The sequence below is a fragment of the Myotis nattereri genome, assembly GCF_964212035.1.
Source record: "Myotis nattereri genome assembly, chromosome: 11".
In the NCBI taxonomy this organism is placed as follows: Eukaryota; Metazoa; Chordata; class Mammalia; order Chiroptera; family Vespertilionidae; genus Myotis; species Myotis nattereri.
Window position 1 is genome coordinate 38416385 of NC_138086.1, and position 23379 is coordinate 38439763.

Here is a 23379-nt window from a genome sequence, read left to right on the forward strand (position 1 = left end):
TAGGTAATTAATTTAAATAAATCTAGGTGTTTGGCATTACCTTAACAAAACATCTACTGCTTTATTGTATTTTTTATTCTTAACCTGGTCATGTAAATGTGGAGTAGAACTAGATAGCCTGACATTTGGTTTGCTTCTGAAAATGAGTTCAATTAAGATGCAGAATGGACCTTTGCTTTTTACCGGGCTATATCTACCCTTAGCATAAGCAATTTTAGCTAAATCTGTAGTTTGCATCCCAGAGTCCTTTATCATCTGTTTCTTTCCAAATGTATCTCTCATAATTCCCCTTCAAATGCTTTACCTGGAACACCACTCAGACCATTCACTCTGACTCCCTTTGTTTGGCTTTATTTCTCCTGAGCTATGGCTGGGGCTATTCTTTCCAATTTTGTCATGCTTCTTCTGCCCCAAACACTTTTTCATACCTAAATTATATTTATCAGTCAAGGCCCAGCTCAGATCAGTAAAGGCCCTGCTTCATGCATTTTTCTTATCTTGCCAATCAGAAGTGAACTCTCAAAGCATAAGATCAAATATCTTTTCTTGACAATCACCACTTTTTGTCTTTGATTGTAGTTGTTATATTCATGTCATTGTTCAAAGCAGAACCTGTGTTTTCTCCATTGTAGCCTCCTTAAAAGCTTATCCTGAAACTATGCTGAAGAAATATTTACTAAAAGTAATAAATTAATCATTGTTTCCCTTAACCAAATAACTAAAACAGCTGAATAATTAAGTAATATCTCACTAACTGTGTGTTTTATATAAATCATACACTTCTCAGCAACAGCAACTTTAATGTCATACTGTGTGGAAAAATTTGATCATTCAACAAAATGTTTTGCAACAAGATGTTTTGTTTTCTCAATCCTCACAAAACTTGTTTGGTTGAAAGAAATAATGATAATACACTAAGCACAAGAGAGCATAGCTTTGTGACCTTCAAAATAAGTTCATAACCGACCATGGATATTTATCTATTATATAAAAGGCTAAGCGACTGTCCAACCAACCGGCCAGTAGGTATAACAGGTGCAGCTGGCCGGGGAGGGATTGAGGGAGGTTGGCTCCAGGACATGTCCAACCCATCTCACCCAGTCCTGCACCGCTGGCCACCTTCTAATTAATTTCCTTTCAATGTGCACAAATCCGTGCACCGGGCCACTAGTTATATATAAATATTTAAATTGAAATGATAGAAAATAATATGTATAGTAACAATGCATCGGAGCCACTTATAGACACTAGTACTTGTGCTAATCCCACTTCTTATCTTTGTATTTCTGTTCCCGAAGAAAATATTTTAAAACATTAAATAAATATGGTTTCCATAATTTTATGATTTTAAAATTAAAAATGAAAAAAAACACCCCACCTCTGCTTAACTTTTAATCAGAGTTTAAGAAATCATGGACCAATTATGCGTGAGTATATTATGTGCCTATGTATTACATATGAGAATGTTTGTTTTACCGAAGAATTGAAGTTTCTTTAAGAAAACATTTTTGGAGCCTACATTTTGTGTGTGTACTTTCTTTTTGAATTCCTGCTTGTACTACCAAGTACTGACTAGAAGAAAGAATGTATTAAGTAAGCATATGAGTAAATATGCACACTCTTGCAGAAAGGGTCCTGCTCCCTAGAGGAATAAATCCTCGGGTCTTGAATCATTTTTGAGACTCAGTGATTGTGGGGCATTTCAGGTAAACAAATTGTATCTTCTGTGAGGCAATGTAACCTGCCTTCAATTATTTTTGACCTCTTCATTTTCTTCGGATGAAAGACGGTTAGACATCATTGTTTTACTACTCTACTGAGGCTAATCTTAATTAAACCTGATCGTGTCTCTTTGACTGAACATCTGTCTTCAATTAGTTTGCCCTGTGTTAGTGCAATAGTTCTTAAAAATGCAGACCTATCACTGTTCCTACCACATGGTGGCAGCGCTGTGCTCAAAGTCCGCAGATCAGAATTGAAGACAACTTGACAACTGTGAAACCCTGGAGATCAACAAAAAAGCTGCTAAGGACTCTAGAGATAACAGGCTCCTGACCCATGATCGCCTATAGGAAAACTGAGCTCAGGAAAGATTAAGTAACTTGTTTCAGTTCATACGCTAATTAATGAGAAAGAAGCAAAACTAAAACAACCACTAATCCACTTTTCTATCACATCCAATTACGTCAGATTAAGATTGTGAGGTTTTTGCCCAGCCAGCCTGGCTCAGTGAACTAGGAGGTCATGGTTTGATTCCTGATCAGAGCACATGCCCAGGTTGTGAGCTCCATCCCCAGTGTGGGGCGTGCAGGAAGCAACCAATCAATGATTCTTTCTCATCATTGATGTTTCTATTTCTCCATCCCTCTCCTTTCCTCTCTAACCTTCCTCTCTCAAATCAATAAAAATATATTTTAAAAAACTGTGAGGTATCTGCATATTTCAGAATTTAGGATTCAGTGCTAGGAATGTATAATGCCCTGCTGCCTGTGATTTCTATCATTCGTTTTATATCTTTGGTCCAGCTCAAAGCTATTTCCAAATATTTCAGGAATAATTTATAATGTAGGTAGCCTGCAATTTCCCAAATTACTTGGTTGATATTAGTATTATCTGCATTGATACAATCAATAGAATTTAAGATCAACTGTTTGAAATTAAGAGAAATCATTTAATAATTATTTGTTTATTCCAACAGTTTAATGATAGAACTGAAATAACCATCTGGCTATTTCAGAAATTTTGTATGTATTGCATGTAGGTTTTTTCTTTGGCTAGCTTTAGTTTAGCTGGTATTCACTTTAGTGACCTTTACTATTTCCCCACTGTCACTGCCCATCTTTCAATCTCTTCATCCATCTGCTATTTTTGTGTTGTTTCTGTTACTAAAGAGACTGTAGTTTTATCTGATTTGTTGGCTTGTTTTGAGTGTGTACCTGAAAATGTCAGGTTTTAAGTTCCATTGTTACTAACTTTATTTGGTAGGCTTCCCTTGAATTATGTCCACTTTTAAAAAATATATTTTATTGCAGTTCAGGGGTATTAATTTAAGAAGGGATGTTGTATCTTACAAGAACTTTATTTTTTTTTCTAACTTTACTTCAGTATACAGTATTCACTATCCAATTTGGAAAAATTTAAAATAAATCAGTACTAGAAAAGTGTCATAGTTTTAATACAGCTATTTATAGGAGTGTTCACATACTCTCAAAGTTTTCATAAATAAAAGTATGAAAATAGATAACTCTGATCTCTATATCAGTCATTTATAAACTTTGGTGTGTGTGTGTGGCAGACGAAGGAATAATAATATTGGGATTTTTAAAATAAGAATTATTGGTTAAAAAAGCACAAAGACATTAAACATTTATACCAAACCATAAGGAATAGAATGTCTTTTTACCTTATAAAAATCAAAATATGTCTCTTAACATATTCCATATTCACTTAGTAGTACTATTCAGAGAACGAGATGGGGAAGTGACACCTCTATCTGCTATGTTTTAGGAAAGGTGATGAAGCTCAAGTTCACACTCTTCCCTCTCCATCTGCATTGACTTTATGGCTGAATTTTTCAAGATATTTTAATGATCAATTTAATATTCTGTTTTTATCTAATGTTATCAGTAATTTTCAGGTATCCTTCATACTCTCTATCTTTGCAGATAACAGTTTCAATGATTATTCCAGTAACAGAAATAATATCATGTAACTTCAATAGAACAGGTGTTTGGAAATGAGAGTAAAGTTAGTTTAACTAATAACATGGTAGAGAGGATTTTTTTCTTACGTAAATATATGCGATGGCTCAGTAGTCTACTATAGTCCTTGCATTTACGCTCTAATGTTGCCTTTTAAGTCCATCTTCCTTTTTAACATGTTTTTGGTTCAGAACTGGTTTTTGAAGAAGTCAGTTAAAGTAAATGCAGGTTAAGTGGGGGCCAAAATTTCAGAGCAAATAATGGGAAAAAGTTTGATTAAGATATTTTCAAAAATGAAAATTAAGATAGTAAATTCATTTTATATTTAATAAATTTAGGTTATAATTCCAGCTATGTCCAAATAAATAGAACAATCAAGTAATTTATCAAATACCAAGATTTGGTTTTGATAAAAGATGCTAGCACAATTTCTGTAAACACTAAAAATGTTTATCTTTAAAAGATTAATGGTAAGGAGAATAATATTTGAAAGAAAAATCATTCAAGATCTACATCAAGTCTTAAAGGCCAACCCTTAATTTTTCAATATTCATTTCATTTTCTTTTGAAGCAGAAATATTCTGCCTTGAAGTTTACTTGCAAAACATGCAGAATTGTTTGAATAATTATAAGAAGTTTTGAAAACTGATCTTACATAATCCAGAAACTGATAACTTAGATCATGAATACTTAGATAACAAGGACATTGATCTTAAATAGAATTCAAACAGTTTTATTTATATTAAAATCCTGCTCAAATACAGTATATTTCCAGTAAAAATATATACAATTTAATAATAGCAGCAGACTAATTTATATGGCTAATGCTACATGGCTGAATAGTATTTTTCATTTCACTCAAATGTAGTCAATGGCCATAAAATAAAGGAGTTTAGACAATTATTTAATAAAGATGTGTCCAGTCCCATGGGACTTAACCTCTCTAGTTAATTTCATTAATCTGTCTACCTTCTCCAAGTAAATCATTTTCAAATACTTTCTCTCCTCCTGTAGTTGATTATATTCCAGTGAGCTGTAAAGATTATTAATGTGAATGAGAGCCAAACAAATAAAATAATTAATTACACTTCTAGATATTTCTAAACATGATCATGCACATAAATTACATTTTTTTTTCGTTCAGTACCAGTTGAAGGTAGACAAAACTCATACTTTCTCATTCTTCATAATTCGTCTCAGATATCTTTAATTGGTTATTAAATAAATAATACCAGGATAGAAGATTCACAATAACAATGATTTTTGTCTATTTTGTTTAGTGTAGTTTCACTAACACTTTGAGGAGGTTTGGAATATAATATTAATTAAAAAATAAACAAATGTATATATGAATATAAATGAACTAATACAGGTAATTCAGATAATATTTTCTAGAAATAATAAATATATTTTTTTCAGAATTTCCTTTTTAGATCTAAACATTCTAAATTATATGCTTGAAAATTAGGGATCAGAAATTTGGTAAGAGGTAAAAAAAATAATTTTTTCCTCAAATTTAAATCAAAGTGATGATCTTCAGTTTTTCTATTATTTCTACCAACACAATTAATTTACAGTATATAGGTCTAGTACTATACATAATACAACAAAAATTAAAAGAAACAAAATTTATAAACAATTGCTTTTCAATAAATTTGGTCTTCAGGACAGGGACACATAAAATTTATTCTATATTTATAATTCTCCCTCTCACTTCATGTTAATTTGGGCACAACTTGATTAGCTGATAGGCAACTTACCAGTTAGATTTTGCAAGCAAGGAGTAATATAGACATATAATAATAATTTAATCTAAATCATTTCCAATAAAGTATTTTGAATAATAATTTAAAATAAAAAATTTCATCAATCTGAATAATTATAAGTTAACATTAAATGAGAAAGGAGAGAAGGGGTTCTGAAGTGTAATATTACAAATATAAGGCATACAGATATAAGACAAATATAATTATATCTTGGAAGAAACCTCTAATTATCCAATGTCTTTGGCTGTTAGAATAATTATGATTGTGCATAGGTATAGATCAGTGGCTTTTTTAACATTTTGATCTCAAGACCCCTTTTACATTTTAAAAAATTATTGAATTCCCCAAAGAACTTCGTTTTATGTGAGTTATATCTACCAATATTTACCTAATTAAAACTTAAGAAAAACTTAAAATAAGTAAGTACATTTTCCATTAGTCATCAAAGCAATGATGTCCTGACATCTCATGTAAATGCAGGAAAACTCCACTGTACACTTGAGAAAGAATGAGAGTTATTAAAACAAATAATATCTTAATATTCTTAAGAATTTTTTGACCTTTTAGACCCTTACAAAGCATCTCTGCAACTTCCAGGGGCCAATGAACACACTGTGAGAATTACTGGTTTAGATCTACAGTGATAGAAATGCAGTGTTAAATGTGAAAATGAGAAGAAACCAATTAGCACCAGCTTTTTTTGACAGTCACCTATTTTTATACTAAAAAATCAAGTTGTTAGCCTTTCTTGAAAATATTTATTATTGCTCTTATTATCCTTTTTAACTTTATAAAGTTTCATCAGAACTTATTACATCCAGAACTTCAAAACCCTAGGAATATAAAATCTGAATTAAAAATTATATGTATTATGCCAATTTTTTTGCCCTTATTTTGCTTTAAGAAGCTATTTTATGATAGGCAGAAACCCAGAATAAATAATGAGATTTGCTGGCATAAAATAATGTAAATTCTTCCATAAAAGGAGTTTTCTTTAAAGTTTTAAAACTTTTCTTGTAAATTAATAGTTGAATGGAGCCAAAATAGTAATTCAATATTTATGTATATAGAAATTTAAATTATATAGTATAAAAAGTTTATTTTCTATGTCTCTATATATAGATTCCAAATTAATTTTATATAAAGAGTTAGATTAAAATATAATGTGACAAATAGAATTTTAAATACTGTGGTATTGTGTTTGTAATGAGGAAAAGCCAATTTTCCTTCTATTTTCTTTTATGAACAAATACAGCAGAAATTTTATTCTACTGTCTTTCTTATTTGTTTAAAAATAGGGATCCATGATCCTGACTTTCAGCAAGCATTTTCTTCTCAAAACGTATCTGTTCTTGTTTGATTTGTAATTTCAACATCAGTTTTTTGATTAATTTCTGTTCAAATCATCAATTTAACTAATTAATAAAATTTTACCTTTCAGTATCTTACCTTGAAGATACTAAAGTATTAAAGGATTGAGCTATGATTATATATCTACTTATTCCTATTTGTTCTAAAAAACTCAATACCCCAGTCAAAATTCTGTATTTCTAATACACTATATTTTAATTTAAAATCCATTAATGGCTCCTGAGTGATTAATTATATTTTTACACATTCCACACAGTAATAAAATAAAAAGGATAGTTTCCCAATCCACCTCAGTACACATGAAGATTCCTCTCATCCTATCTCATATCCATATGTCCCCCCACCCCTACAAAAAAGAATGGGTGAAATATCATGATTTTACATAATGCAACACATATGGATGAGAAGTGGGGGAAAGTAAGTAGTTCATGGGTAGTTTAGATATCTGGATTTAGGCAATACTATTAAGTAGCCAGACAATGTCTTTGGAATTCCTCTGCCTTAGGTAGCATTTCCCTGGATCCCTCCTACCCAGATGATAATGTTCCCAGCCCCATGCTCATATTGTACTCTTTGTCCACGGTCCCTCACTGTGCCCCATCATGCTCCATTTTTCTTGCCCTGGCCAGTGTTGCTCAGTGGTTGGGCATCATCCTGTACACCAAAGGGTTGCTGGTTTGATTCCTGGTTGGGGCACATGCCCTGGTTGCCAGCTCCATCCCCATTAGGGGGCATACAGGAGGCAGCCAATCAATGTTTGCTCACATCAATGTTTCTCTCTCCCATTCCCGTCCTCTCTCTCTAAACATCAATACACACACACATACACACACACACACACACACACACACACTAGTGGCCTGGTGTACGAAATTCGTGCACATTAAAAGGAAATTAGAGAAAATATTTTAATATTGCTATTTGCCCTTTCTCTATAAATAGAAGTGTCAGAGATGAAACAAAATTAGTAAAATGTATATAAAATAATATATAAATTTATTAATAAACAATAACAGTTTCACGTCCCCAGTCAGCGCTGGGCAGGGGAACGTAGCCTCATGTCCCCCAGCTGGCACTGGGTGGGGGATGCAGCCTCATGTCCCCTGGCTGGTGCCAGGCAGGGGATGCAGCCTGACAGGGGATGCAGCCTGATGTCCCCCAGCCAGCACCAGGTGAGGGACGCAGCCTCACGTCCCCCGGCCTCGCCACGGACGCAGCCCTGCCCACCCTCGCCTACCGTGCACACAGCCTCCTGCTGATCAGTCATTACGGCGTGAGGCGTCATGACCACTTGCATATCACCCTTTTATTAGTGTGTGTGTGTATATATATATATATATATATATATATATATATATGTATATATATATTACATATATGTGTGTATGGATATATATATATATATACATATGTATATATATATATATATATATATACATATGTATATATATATATATATATATATATATATATATATACACACACACACATTTCACATATATATGGATAATTTTCTTGAGCCCAAAGTAAAATAAGTGCATTTGAAAAAGTTTAACTTTGGTAAAGACACCTCATAATCAGTACTTAAGGGACTCTGGCATGTTAAAATTAGGCCTTTCTCTTCCTCTCAAATAATGCATTAATAGTTATATCCAATTATATAGGCCCATAGCTTGATCATTTGACTAAGGCACAGCATACTAAAAATAAATTTGATACTTAGAAACGCCAATTGTCTTGGTATTCATGTCAGATGAAATGAACATATACATTCCCAGTGTGAATCAGACATACATTATGTGGGTGGCTCTGTGCAGACCCATGGTTACTACTGGAAAAGAACCAACATATTCCATCGAAGGTAGGTCAGTGGATTCGTCTTTGTGAATGGCGTCCATAAACAAGAGACAGTGTGATATGGTCAGAGCTATTCATTTACTGTCTGTGACTCTGCATGTGTAGCAGAGAGTACTGACAATAAATGTTAGATGACTCCAGAAAGTTGAAAATGCACAATTCTAAGGACATATGGAAACTCTTAAAAAGAAAAAAAAATACCTTTTGTAATAATTCCCTCCACTCCCAGTGCCACCCCGCTTCCCACCCCAGCCACCCAGTACCACCTGCCCAAGAGAGCCACTCCACAGAGGGATGGCTTACTCCGAGTTCCCCACGGCCACATAAGCATATGAAGCGCTTCTGTGACAGGTGCCGCAGCGAGCCTTGCTGAACGTGGTTTCCAGCAGGGGTCGGTCTGTGGAAGTAGCTTCAGGCTTTTCTCCTACAATCGGGCCCCACCTAGGAACTCAATCATAATCCCCCACACAACTAATTCAATGATTCTTCTCACCTAACCTCACCAACCCATCCCAACAGGTCTTCTTGCCCAGAGTGAAGGGAAATTTCTATGCACCCTGTGTTACTGGGTTCTCAACTTAAAACTCACCCAAAATCTTAGCATTAAACAAAAATCGCTCAGGAATTTCAAATTGCACTTAAAATGCAATATATTGACTGTTGAATAAATTCATTTGCAAGGTTTTTCAGAGTGCTTCAATTTGTTTTCATGTTGGTATGGTTTACAAAACAAGCAAACAAAAAAACCTCTTTACTTTTAAACTATCTTCCCTGGTTGGTGTCACTTTCTGAAAAGACAGGGCCTGTGTTCAACCCAAACAACTGGCTTGAAAAAGCCAGTTGCAGGGATTTCCAAATACAAGCAAGAGTTGTTTAGGCATCAAGGTGATCTGGCACAATCTGTCTAATGTTCCCCCTCAGGTTTCCTAGCATGCAACTAAACCCCAGAGGGAAAGGAAAAATTCATTTGGCTTACTCCTTAATTCATCACCCTTGGCAGAAATGACACACAGCCTCCTCTACGGACTCTGCTTCCTACCTCATTGCGCTTGTGCAGTGAGAGGGTTTTATTTTCGTGGTTTGTGGCAGCGTAATCATCAGCCTTCAGAAGAGAGGATCATGTAGGTAGAGCAGCAAGTCTAAATTGTATTCATTTCTAGAAACATCTAATCATGTGTTGGAACGTGGGTGAGAAATAAATACATAAATGATCATTGTTTTTATTGCAATCAGGGGAGTTCGATTTCAAAGGAGCTAATGTATTTAAAAAGCAAAGGCTTAGGCCTCATAACAAGACTAGGGTTATATTGCCGACTTTGAAAATTTCTAGCTGGATGGTCTATCCTAGCCCACTGACTCTCTAATTCAGTGGTTCTCAGCCTTCCTAATGCCACGGCCCTTTAATACAGTTCCTCATGTTGTGGTGACCCCCAACCATAAGATTATTTTTGTTGCTACTTCATAACTATAACTTTGCTACTGTTATGAATCGTAATGTAAATATCTGATATGCAGGATGTATTTAGGCGACCCCTGTAAAAGGATCGTTCGATCCCCAAAGGGGTTGCGACCCACAGGTTGAGAACCGCTGCTCTAATTGCTTACTCAGAAAAATATAGGCAATGAATACCTCATCGCCTTGGTGTGATAAAATGAGAAGATGGACGACAAAACAGTTCATACAACATGAAGAATTATTTCCATGCAGGTTGTTGTTTTCAGAATGCAGATGGGATTATAGGAACTCAATTGTGAGGTTTGAGATGGGAGACTTTTATCCAATCTCTTAAAATCAATAATAATACTTAATTCTGCGGTTAGTGAACAAGAACTTGATGGCTCTTCATACGTTTACATCTCTTACCATTTTTTTCTCTCTAAGCTTTGAAGTCATTATATGGCATTTTATAGAAATTTAATTCTGTATTTGCCACTAGTTGTTTGGCAAAAATTATATTCCTGGTACATTTATAGTAGCAGGGACATAAAATATTTATATTTTTAGAAAACAGGGCATTTGCTTTATCTATTAAAATAAAATTAAATAATAATCTATGCTATGGTATATTGATTTCCTTTTGATTATAATTTCAATAAAAAATGATTTCAAGATTCAATCATAGCACTTTAAAGGTAGGAGAATATCCACTGGAACATTATTCAAAGAAAGGGGATTAAAAACAATGTGCTACAAATTTTAACAACAATATCTAGAAAAAAATCAGACAAAATATTATATAGTAATACTTAAATCATAATTAAACATAGAATGTGAAATAAGGTAAGTACTTTACTATTTTGATATTTATAATTATGAAATATTTGAAGGAAGAAAATGAATACCATTAAGAAATCAACAAAATTTATTTGATGGAAGAATAAGGTCAGAGGAGGAATTTAAGTAATTTAGAAAAGCACTAGTAAGGCTAACTAGAAAAGGTAATTTGTGCTTTGGAGCTAATCTATAAATTGGGCACATTCAGAATTATGCTAATGTGTAAGCTAATTGCTTATAAAGCAAAGGCTTAGGCCTAGTAACAAGACAAGGGTTATAGTGCCAATTTTGAAAACTTTTAGGTACCTAATTAAAGAAACACCATAGTGGTTTGCTTTTCATACTGCCACATACATCTTCCTTAGCCCCTAAATATCTGATTAGTTGGGATAAGGGTGTATTAATTTCTTTAGTTTTTCTGAGAATAAAGAGAAGTTCTATAGAATAGTTTAAGGACTGACTTTAATTCTGTGGAAAGTATAGAATCATAAAATAAAGTATTTTAGGCCTAGAAGAGACTTAGGGGCAAACACTGCTATTCTATTTAGAGGAAAATAACACTATATGTTATATATGTTTTTGAATTGAATTTGAAGATCATTTTATAATCACTTTCATTTGATTCCTGTCACTGGCACTCTCTCAGGGGGAAATTTCACAAATGTTGGGTCAAATTAGGGACAGATATAAGCTTGCTTTCTTTTCTGAACACAGCCATGGAATTAAGTTTAGATGCATCTCTACAGCAAGGGCTCACAGAATTTGTTTCCTCTATCCAGGACCCTGAGAAGATTGTGAAATAGATCAGATGTGGGAGAAAGAAAGAGTGGAAGCATGGCCTGGGGATCCCCCAACTCCATTATTTACTTACATGTTTATTAAGTAAGCTCTGATGCTTTTATTTGGAAATAATTTTCCACCTATTTTATAATGTTTTTGACATGAAGCTTTGGTCTGTTCCCCAAATCACTATTATTATAGCTCTCACTAACAATGGAGCAGTGACTATAAATACTCTATAGCAAAGAATCAAATGAGAAAGCAAAAACTGACACACTCATTTTAAGCTGCATCATATAACAATGGCTCAGAACCCAGTAGTTTATGAATGAAATAAAGATACTTTATTTATTACACAGGCACTTGGATATTCACATGCCCAACACGATACACTTAACAACTACGGAAACATGAGTGGAAAATGTCTGTTTGTAGGATAAAGAGAAGTTTCACCATGTAAAGGTGAATGAGTGCATTAACATTTTTTCCCTTTACTTTCCTCTAAGAATTTCCAAAATCCACTGAATTTTTTAAAAGTTACACTTGAAATGATATGTAACAAAAACTGATCTACATATCCACTGGTACGCTAACTCGAATTGTGAGCAGTTTAAAGTTTTATCACAATGCAACATATTTATAGTCATGCTTGAACAGATTAGGTTAGTAGCATGCATTCCATTCTGCAATATGAATACTGTTAATCTATTTCCCAACAAAAGTCAAAAGATGCCCAGTGCATAGAAAAATACAAATCACTGTAGTCAATATATTATGGGGCGGATCTTGGGACTTACACGGTACGGTGATGATGAAGTCCTGAAATGCCATGCCCACAAAAGCACATTAAAAAAGGGGTAAACATATTTTATCAGACAATCTCTAAAAATGAAAAGACGAGGGCTTTACGTTTGGGGAATGTTCTTGCTGTGTGCTTTGAATAGTGCCTTTCTGCTCACCTCCTTCTGGCTTGACTGGTCCATCAGACATCACCTTCCTGAGGGCTAGCTGGCTTTGGTCTTGGTTGCCATTGGCTGGTGGAGGCAGATTATCAGACTGAGTTCTTTGAATGGGGAGGACGCCTGCTATGCTGTGTCTGTGCTGCTTCCTGGCATGATTAGACTGACCGCTTTTATGTGCTGCTGGGGCAGTGTGGGTGAAATGGAAACCCAGAGTATGTATCCTCAGATGGAACCAGCTTAGATGTTAGTCATGCAAACAGAAGTGATCTTTTGCTCTATTTAAAGAAGCTGTGTTTTCAAATGCCAAAATGACACCACATGCACAGCACTAAAGGGGGTTAAAACTGGCTGTTTCTTTGGACATTATGACTTTCGGAGATGGGGAGAACGTTAATCTTTCGCCACTGTCTGGCTAATGCCTCTTGGAAGTAACAGTGCATCTACATCTGTAAAAATATCTGTACTTAATATGTCTTCATATATCAATCGACTAAGTTTTCACAAATTCAATGAAAATACAGCAGTTAAAATGAGTGAATTGTTAAACTTCTATTGATATGTTGACTTTCAAAGGATTTCCAATCGTTAGAAAAAAAACCACCTATAAATTCTCATCATATACAAAGTGTGATCTAACAGGAGGGACCTGATTGTGCTCCTTAATGAGGTTTCTGCCTCATCATATATGCTTATTCACATATTATTCATATTATATACTTTCTTGAGAATATAAGACATGTGCTTTTCTTCAGAGACTTCTTTTTCCAAAAGACTATAAAGATTTCCACATGGGAATCTACAGCATTTCACATGTGTTATCTATCAAAGTTTTTAAGCTTGAAATGAATGGCTTTTCCCCCTATGTTCTAGAACTTGACTATTGGTCACATTACTCTACCGCCTCAAATTTTTGAGTGTTTTTAGATGCAAGAATCTCATGTATAATCTGCTTTAAATGCCTGTGTGTGTGCTTTTTGGGTGTAATGCCTGGAAAATTGGCAGCCACTGTGCTTATAATTCCTGTATTCTATAGGGTAATTAAGTGCACAACAAAAGGACACACACGTTGTTTGCCTGCAAACATCACAGACACAGCTACCAAATACTATGAGCCGGGTTGGATGGATGGTGGAGACAGAGGAGAAACAGCCAGTTTTACTGCAGTCTATGGAAATTAAAAAACTCTAAATAAGAAAGAGCGTCATTATGTACTGATAGTTCTTACACAGACAAAGGGACAGAGAACAGAGTGAGCAGGATGTGCCAGAAACAGAAAGCAAACAGGAAAGGACAGCAGGAAAGAAAGGCAACAGATGAACATTAAGCTGCCATGCTGAGGAACTTATTTGCGTCTTTTACTTGGTTGAAGGCGTTGCTGCTGCACGGCGGCTTCAGCAGCGGCTATAGCAGCCCCTGCGTCTTCCAGGTGGGTCTGAGTGACGCTGGTTTTGCTTTGACTGCGAGATGGTCCGTGAGAGCGGAGATGGCCTTCAGATGAGGATTTCGAGCTGCCAGGACTACTATGGGATTTCTCAATGGTGGGAACCTGCATGTCTGGTTACAAAAGAGTAAAACACGAGTTAGAGTTGCCCCAGCACTCCTGTCAAGCTTGGTCTCACATTATTTGAAACTGTCTTGAGATTTAGGTTAATCTGTTTCTTTTTTGGCTCTTTTATGAAACTGATCACCATACAGTAATATGGTCATACATTTGGGAAGCAATTTGGGGAGGAAAGGCAAATGGATGACAATCTTGAGAAGAGAAATTTGAGAAGAGGAATACATTCTAACTAACCTTATGTGAATGAATATATTACAGTTTCACAAAGCAGCTCTGCTAATTCTAGTAGGGACCTGGTGAGAGACAATAGGCTTATACTGTAACAGGAGTACCTGTAAGTAAAAATGTAGTGAATTCTTGGATTAAGGTGTGTGAGTCACTAGGAGATATTAAAAGTGAAGATTGCAGAATCCTCATCTCAGGTGATTTTTGAGACTGTTTCTATACCTCACACATAGTCATAGAGAGGGGTATTTACATTCATGATCTTCCAGAACATTAATCAGGGCAGAGTTGATCTGACTAAATGGAATCCATAATCTAATCTAATAAAAGAGAAACATGCAAATTGACCGCACCCCCGCTATGCCCCAAGCCACAGCCACCAGCCAATCACAGCGACTATATGCAAATTAACCCAACCAAGATGGCGGCCGGAAGCCACAGAGCTGGACCAAGCCAGAGGCTTGGTTGCCCAGGCAATGGAGGAAGCCAAGCTTCCTGCCTGCCCTGGCTGGCTGTGGCCTCGGCTCAAGGCAACAAAGTTTCAATTATAGAAGATAAATAAATCCCAGATACCTGCTTCCAGCCAGCCTCCACTGGGAGCTTGGGTGGCTGGGAGCCGTGGCCAGCCTGCAAACAGCCATCAGCCCCTCACCCAGGCTGGCCACACCCTCATGGGGTGAGGGTCCCTGCTGGGGGGCTTGGTCAGCCTGCAAATAGCCATCAGCCCCTCACCCAGACTGGCCAGGCACCCCAGCAGGACCCCTCACCCTGAAGGGGGTGTGGCCAGCCTGAAAACGGCCCACAGCCCCTCACCCAGGCTGGCCAGGCACCCCAGTGGGGACCCTCACCCTGAAGGTGCTGTGGCCATCCTGCAAACAGCCATCAGCCCCTCACCAAGGCTGGCCAGGAACCCCAGCAGGGACCCCCACCCTGAAGGGGCTGTGGCCAGCAGCAAACAGCCATTAGCCCCTCACCGAGGCTGGCCACACCCTCATGGGGTGAGGGTCCCCACTGGGGGGCTTGGCCAACCTGAAAACAGCCACCAGCCCCTGACCCAGGCAGGCCACACCCTCATGAGGTGAAGGTCCCCACTGGGGACCTTGACCAGCCTGTAAACAGCCAACAGCCCCTCACTCAGGCTGGCCAGGCAACCCAGTAGGGACCCCCACCCTGAAGGGGCTGTGGCCAGCCTGCAAACAGCCATCAGCCCCTCACCCAGGCTGGCCACACCCTCATGGGCTGAGGTTCCCTGCTGGGGGGCTTGGCCAACCTGCAGCCATCAGCCCCTCACCCAGGCTGGCCAGGCACCCCAGCAGGAGCCCCCTCCCTGAAGGGGCTGTGGCCAGCCTGCAAACGGCCCTCAGCCACTCACCCAGGCTGGTCAGGCACCCCAGCGGGACCCCCACCCTGATCCGAGACACCCTTCAGGGCAAACCAGCTGGCCCCCACCCATGCACCAGTCCTCTATCCTATATAGTAAAAGGGTAATATGCAAACTGACCCTAACAGCAGAGCGACTGGGAATGACTGGTCACTATGACACACACTGACCACCAGGGGGCAGACACTCAATGCAGGAGCTGCCTCCTGGTGGTCAGTGTGCTCCCACAGGGGGAGCTCTGCTCAGCCACAAGCCAGGCTGACGGCTGCCAGTACAGCGGTGGTGGTGGGAGCCTCTCCTGCCTCCTCAGCAGCGATGTCAAACTGCAGCTTAGGCCTGCTCCCCGCTGGCAAGTGGACATCCCCCGAGGGCTCCCAGGCTGCCAGAGGGATGTCTGACTGCCAACTTAGGCCCAATCCCCCAGGGAGCGGGCCCAAGCCAGTAGGTGGACATCCCCCAAGGGGTCCCAGACTGCGAGAGGGCACAGGCCAGGCTGAGAGACCTCTCCGAATGCACAAATTTTTGTGCACCGGGCCTCTAGTTAATCTATAACTCAATCTATAACTCATCCATCTAAATAATCTATAGCATTCATTGTATTAGTGGTTTATCACATCCATTCAGTTGGCTACTGGATATGGATGGCCTCAGTTTGCTATTTCCTAGAACATTTGCCCTTAAATTCATTCATTTCTAAGGGGCAAAGAACTACTTTCAACTTAATGTACTCTCCGAGAGGAGGAGAGAAGGAAGCAATACTTTGGTCCAAAATAAAAATTTGTATTTAGAAGTTTAGCATATCAAGGTAAGATACTACATAGTTATTTCATATAGGCAGTAACTCAGTTTATGAGGAAGATTAATGTTGTGTTATACAGTAATTGGTAATGAACCCCCCAAAGGATAAGCTAATTCAAATGGGAATGCTGTGCCTATTGCAAAATGCAATGCATGACATTAATATTTAAAAATATTATTAGTTGTTGCACTGGCTGGTGTGGCTCAATTGGTTGGATCGTCATCCTATACACCAAAAGATGACAGGTTCAATTCCTGGTTAGGACACATACCCAGGTTTTGGGTTCAGTCCCCGGTCCCGCCTCGTACTGAAGGCAACCTGTCTCTGTCTCTCTCTCTCTCTCTCTCTCTCTCTCTCTCTCTCTCTCTCTATCTCTATCTCTATCTCTCTCTCTTTCTCCCTTTCTCTCTTTTCCTCTCTTTCTCTCCCTCCCTTCCTCTCTCTCTAAAATCAATAGAAACATGTCCTTAGATGAGGATTTAAAATAATAATAATATTAGTTGTTTTAAAAATATATTTTTATTGATTTAAGAGTGGAAGGGAGAGGGATAGAAAGAAACATCAATGATGAGAGAGAATTATTGATTGGCAGCCTCCCACACGCCCTCTACAGGGAATGGAGCCCACAATCCTGGCATGTGCCCTGACTGGGAATGAACTGTGATCTCCTGGTTCATAGGTCTATGCTCAACCACTGAGCCATGCCAGCCAGGATCATATTAGTTGTGTGTTTTTTTTATAAATCATAGAAATAGCTCAAATCCAATATTTAGGAAAGTTTTAAGTAAATGTCAGCGTATAAATTATTTTGATATGATATATAAAAGGAAGGTGCAAAATTGTGTATAATCATATATGTAATGGCTAAGAATATATTTATGAAAATAAGGATTTAAACAATTAGAAGAAATATGTATAAATGATGATTATGTCTAGTCAAAGAACTCTTAAGGATTTTTATATTTCCTTTATGAAATACCCCAGTTCATCTTATAAAATCCTATTAACACGAATTTTGAGAGTTGGAAAAGAACCAATAGCTTATATAACCCAACCTTCTCAATTTTAAAGGTTGAAAATTGGAGCATCAGAGAGGCGAAGATCATGAACTTAATCATGGGCTCATCTGAGACTATATCCCATTTCTCCTTATCCTTTGCATAATACTATATTAAATAATTCTAATATAATTCAGCCTTCAAAATATATTCAATATGTAGGCATTCATATTCAAAAAGATACTGAATGAACAAAAAGACAAAAGCTTTTCTACTTGAAACATCTCCTACCCTTTGACGGGTCAGGGAAGATTCCATGGCTTCTGCTTTTGATGACAGATGGCTTTGGCGACTGCTGGCTGCTTTGACCAGAGTGGGACTTGCCATGATCAATGCTTTCAGTCTGTTCTTTGAGCGGATACCACCTGGGAGTGTTATCGAGGTGAGATGTGCTAGATAAATCAATCAACACCTGAAAAAAGAGTACAATAAGTTAATATAATTTATAAATTAAGCTATAATAAATTCATTACTTTTTTCTGTGATCTGAAATTTATTCAAGGACACAAACCCAAGGATAATGAGGTTGTCTTCCTAATTTTTCTTCATCCATGGTATTGGGCTAAGAACTTGTACATATTAGATATTTAATGAATGTTTGGTTAAACTGAACTGAATAAAATCTTTAACTATTAATTACATTTTTGGGTGATGTTATAAAAAGGTAGAATGAAGAATTGCTTCATGAAATAAAACTTGGTTAAATGGACACATTCTAGTCTTCAAAGTGGCTAGCATTTTTGAAACTTGATTTTAGGTACAAGAGGGACAAAATTAAAAAAGAATGAAAAATTTGCAATTACTAACATATTCCCTCTATTTTAAAACATACTTAGTTCACATCTGAAATAGAGATGTAACTAAGTTTATGATGAGAAAGCACTGTGTCATGTTGAATTGGCAGCATTTTTACTTTCTTAGTGGTTCATCAATAATAATGGAATTTATAGTTGCTGGCATCTTAGATTTGATGAGATATTTAAAAAGAATATCATCAGCACAATGGAGATATTCTCTATGTTCATGTAAATATAATAAATTATAAGAACTTCAGTAAGTCAGTTTTTTAACATAGGGCATTAAGTCAGATGTAACACTATATCCTGTCTAAGATCAAGATTAGTCTATGTGGCTGTACCAGCATGGGGCCTACAGATAAGGTTCAAATGGCCTAGGTGGAGACTCTAGGAATTAAACCAGGCCTCATACCACCTAGACTACACAAATGTGTTCTATTGTCTCTATCAAAAAGATATATATATATATATATACACACACACAAACACACACATATATAATGTTATATCTTTTGGAGATGATTTTTAAACAATAATTTATAACTTCTTCTTTAAGCAAAGATCACTACAAAAAATATATATTTTTGAAATATGATTTAAAAAAATCACAGGATCTGACTTATGCCACCAGATTTTATGTTAGGTTAGATTCCTTAAGAATTTATATAGACTGTTTTTATTGTTTTCTCTTCTAGTTTGCTTCTTAAAATATTTTGAAAGATTTTTCTCTGGATACTTGCAAGAAATAAGAATATAAAATGTCACATCATTCATACATGCAATGAGGAATAGCAATTATGTAAATTGAAAATGCATTTTAAAAAATTTTAGTCATTTTATAATCATTTTAAATTTTTAAGTCATTTTAAATTTATATCAAATCTTTAACATAATCATTTGAATTCAAAGCATGATCATATATCTTTTTATCAAAACAATTGACATATAATTTTATTAATCAATGTCACCCCAATAAATTCAATACAAAATTTGGACAAAGTAATCCCTTAAAAATCAAAAGCAATTTAAAATAAATGAGCCTAACTCTGTACTCAGTTGATAGAATAACCACACTGAGAGAGATTATTCCATGAAATTTTGAAACACAACAATATGACTCTACATCCATCCCTAGTGAAATATATCCTAAGGACAAAATGAACTGCAAAAATTCTCACGCCCATATGTAATGTTTAAATAATAATGTTCATGGTGGTATTTGTATGGTTATTCTTCGACTGTTATGTGTATTTTGTGCAATAAAACAAATGAGTAAAAAAATAATTTCATCTTTCAAATTAATTATAAAATACATCAAGTGGCAAAGTAAAAACCATTTCTTGAGTTGCTATCCATCTTTGTGAGTAACTAGAACATAAATTCTATCTACCAAAGGACTTTATCCAGAAGTACTTATCTTATAAACTTAGATTACATGCTTTGCATAAAGCACTAATTGGTAGTTTATAACAAAAGCAAATAAGGAAAAGCAAAGCAAATAAGGAAAAGCAAAGCAAAGGCTCACCTCACCAAGAAAGTCATTAGAAGAAAATCTATCATAATCCCAGACGGTCACCTCCAGTGTTTTCTTCTTGAGCTACAGTTCAAATCAAAATGTCATTCACATCATTTCTCATCATGAATTTTCATTACACTCATATTATAGACTCAGTTATTTTTACTTCCTTAAAAATATTTTCATTTACATAAAAATACCTGAAATATTATCTAAAATTATGTGGGCTTATACTAAATATTATGTAAAATATCAATGACTTTGTACTCCAACCTAATATAGTACCATGAGACCTCATTATTTTATAAATATCCTGTTAATCTACCCCCATCTTTAAAAATAGAATTTAAAATCGATAAATATGCTTTAAATACATGGGATATAGGTTGCAAAACTGTCTAGGTTAATTAGACAAAGTATTTGGATTAGAGTTTTTTTTTTTGGTTTCAGTAAATTGCCAAAAAACACAATAGTGATTCTTATTTCTGCAGGTGAATTTAACTTATTTTAAATTCAAAAACCCATATTATAATTTATGTCCAGCTTTACCTTCATAGTCAATTTAGAAATCTTCCCAGAGGGCAAATAATAAACCTCATTTCAGTTATTGCATATGAATGTCTTCTTCCTGCTCTATTTGTAGTCTTTCTCTCTGAAATTTAGATTCTAGTCTTTCAATAATTTTGTCATTACTATTCACATATTATACTAAATCTGTCACATAGGACATCATCATTGCATACCTGTTCCATGGAGATACTTTTATAAATTACTGTTTGATTCCACTCAGGATTAAGACTTTTCTGAACATATTTAGTCCTTCTCTTGTACTCAGCACTGAATTGGAAGAAAAGAAAGAGTTACCTTGATTATTCACCTTAACTGATGACTTCATAGTCAACCCGAGGGGCATGCCGACATGTTAAGATGATATTTTGTTTTGAATCACTATGCAATCATCTCATCTTACTCACATCTTAAACTTTATTTTAAGTTAAATGCACAATGAAAATGTAAAAATATGTTGGATGCCTTTAGGTTTATTGCCCTAGAGTAGTGATTAGTTTGTCTGCTTTATCTACAATTTAAAGTTTTTAAAGTCAATTTAAATATACAAATTTCCTATTTAAATATATATATACATATATATATATATTTCATATAGATAATATAACTTAGATACTGCATGTACATATAAAATACTTAAAAGTTAGGTAAATTTTAGAGTTGCTTAGGGAAATTCTTAATGGTATATACTAAGAGTGTTGTGGAATTAAAGATAATTACTATAAGTATTTACTTTTTCCCAGATACACTCAAATAATTAAATTGTTTGGGAAAAAATTTAGATGTTCATTTTCATAGAGTATCTTAATCTTAATAATGAGTTGGTTCTCCAATTCTCTCCAGAATCAATGTATTTGTGGCCTTTCTCATTAATGGAGGAAAACACACCTCATTTCTGAGCCCCTTCCATCGTCCCTGGCTGTCCTGTGTAAATGCCAATGAATTCCTCTGCAGTCTTTTTGCACTTGAATTTCCTGACACGCAGAGATGGCTAGACAAAACTATTCCTCTAGTAACACTTGGGTGTTTTTTTAAAATAATTATCATGTCCTGACCATCTTGAGCATGATCCCAATGGGCTGTGTTTCCACATTACACAATTACAAGTTGAAGATGGCCAGATAAACAGGGGGATTAAATGTGAGCAAAATTCAGGTTGAGAAAATAGTAGAGCTCAATTTCTTTTTTCTTCCATTTTCAGTAAACACACTAAATTCCCTCACAGGAAGATTTCATAATGGTATTATATTAGGACAATTAGCTATATCTAATAATCAGAGAAGTTTTCTAAATAGGAGTGAAAATAAAAGTCAATTTATCAATATGGGACATGGTGTTTATAAAAAAAAATAACTAAACCTTCATTCCTGTGAAGGTTTAACTAATTTAATTTTTTCTTGTTTTTTTCTCTTTTTTATTATTGGCCAGTCACAAGGAGATATGCTTTTAAGACAGACAGAAAAAGATATTTAAAACATAATCATTCTACCTTAATCCAGCTGAAAACAGTTCTCTGAGTTTCTCTTTTTAATTTTAAATTACTGATAATGAAGAATGGAATATGATGGTTTCTTTGTATTTACCTTTTATAAAATTAACTAAAATTTAAGTTCATCATTTAAAAAATTATTTGGTTTTTCTTTATTGAAAAAATATGTATATTCCTTTAATACAAAAGTATATTTTCAATAAGTGTATATAATTTTTCCAAAATTACTCTTCTTTCAATTTGGAAGATGTGCAGAGTATATCCCATTTTATAAGCTATTTTTCTGTGCAATAGTGTGTTTATGGACCATCACTTTGTTTTCCTCTGTGCTTCCTGAAGTCAAAGACAGTGTCTGTGTTGTCAACTCTAACCCCAGAACCTTGCACAGTACCTGGAGCAGTCTGTGCTAAATATGTATTGGATGCACCCCCTAAAACATTCTTGTACTTTTTTTTCTTTCACAATTCATTGCAGTGAAATAATTTTTGGCCTTCAAATTGTAAATATGTACAACACCTGGGTCTGCTCTACATGGGACGTGTAGGAAATCGCCCATGCTAACAAGGATGTTTAGAGAAAGTCCAGCCAGGAACTAGGTTTACAGGTATCAAGATAGCTAAAATCAGCTTCAGTTATAGCAAACTCTCATTAATGGGAAAACTTATGTACTTTGTCCAAAAGTGTAATGAAAGAAAACCAGGATGAGATCTCTCACATAACCTTATTTCTGTTTCTCAATTATACAGGGACAAGTACTGAGTTCATGGGCTCTTCCGGCTCTTTCTTTGTCTTTCTTTGACCTCATCTTGGCTGACATTTGGGCTTTCTGAGCTTATGAGTATATTGAGCAGAGGGTAGAAAGAGAAAATGAAAGAAGACAAGAAAACTGGAACAGTGAAATGACAAATGTATAACATTTTTTTTATTATTATTTATTAATCCTCACCCTAGGATATATATTTTTTCCATTGCTTTTTTTTAGAGAGACAGGTGGGGACGTGGGGAGGGGGAGAGAGAGAGAGAGAGAGAGAGAGAGAGAGAGAGAGAGAGAGAGAGAGAGGGAGAGAGAGAGAGAGAAACATAGGTTTAAAGGGGACACATCTATTGATTGCCTCTCTCACGCTCCCTGACCAGGACCGAAGATCAAAATTGCATCCCAGGTACATGCCCTTGACCAGGAATCCAACCCATCACCCCGCAGTGCACTGCCAATGCTCTAACCACTTAGCAACACCAGCCAGGACTTCATTTTATTATTGAAATTGAAGAAAAGA

The 23379-nt window shown here is 35.9% G+C and overlaps 1 protein-coding gene across 2 annotated transcripts in view; it reads right to left on the minus strand.

Annotated features, from left to right (window-relative positions):
• PCLO (piccolo presynaptic cytomatrix protein) overlaps positions 1–23379 on the minus strand; it is a 280628-nt gene that overhangs the window by 31474 nt on the left and 225775 nt on the right. Inside the window, exons 17-21 of one of the 2 annotated variants that reach the window (XM_081102327.1) lie at positions 20793–20886; positions 20059–20130; positions 17968–18148; positions 14072–14266; positions 12710–12889 (exon numbers count right to left, since the gene is read on the minus strand). In XM_081102327.1, coding sequence (XP_080958453.1) covers positions 12710–12889; positions 14072–14266; positions 17968–18148; positions 20059–20130; positions 20793–20886 — 722 coding nt within the window. The remainder of the gene's footprint in view (positions 1–12709; positions 12890–14071; positions 14267–17967; positions 18149–20058; positions 20131–20792; positions 20887–23379) is intronic. The other variant, XM_081102328.1, reaches the window with a different exon arrangement.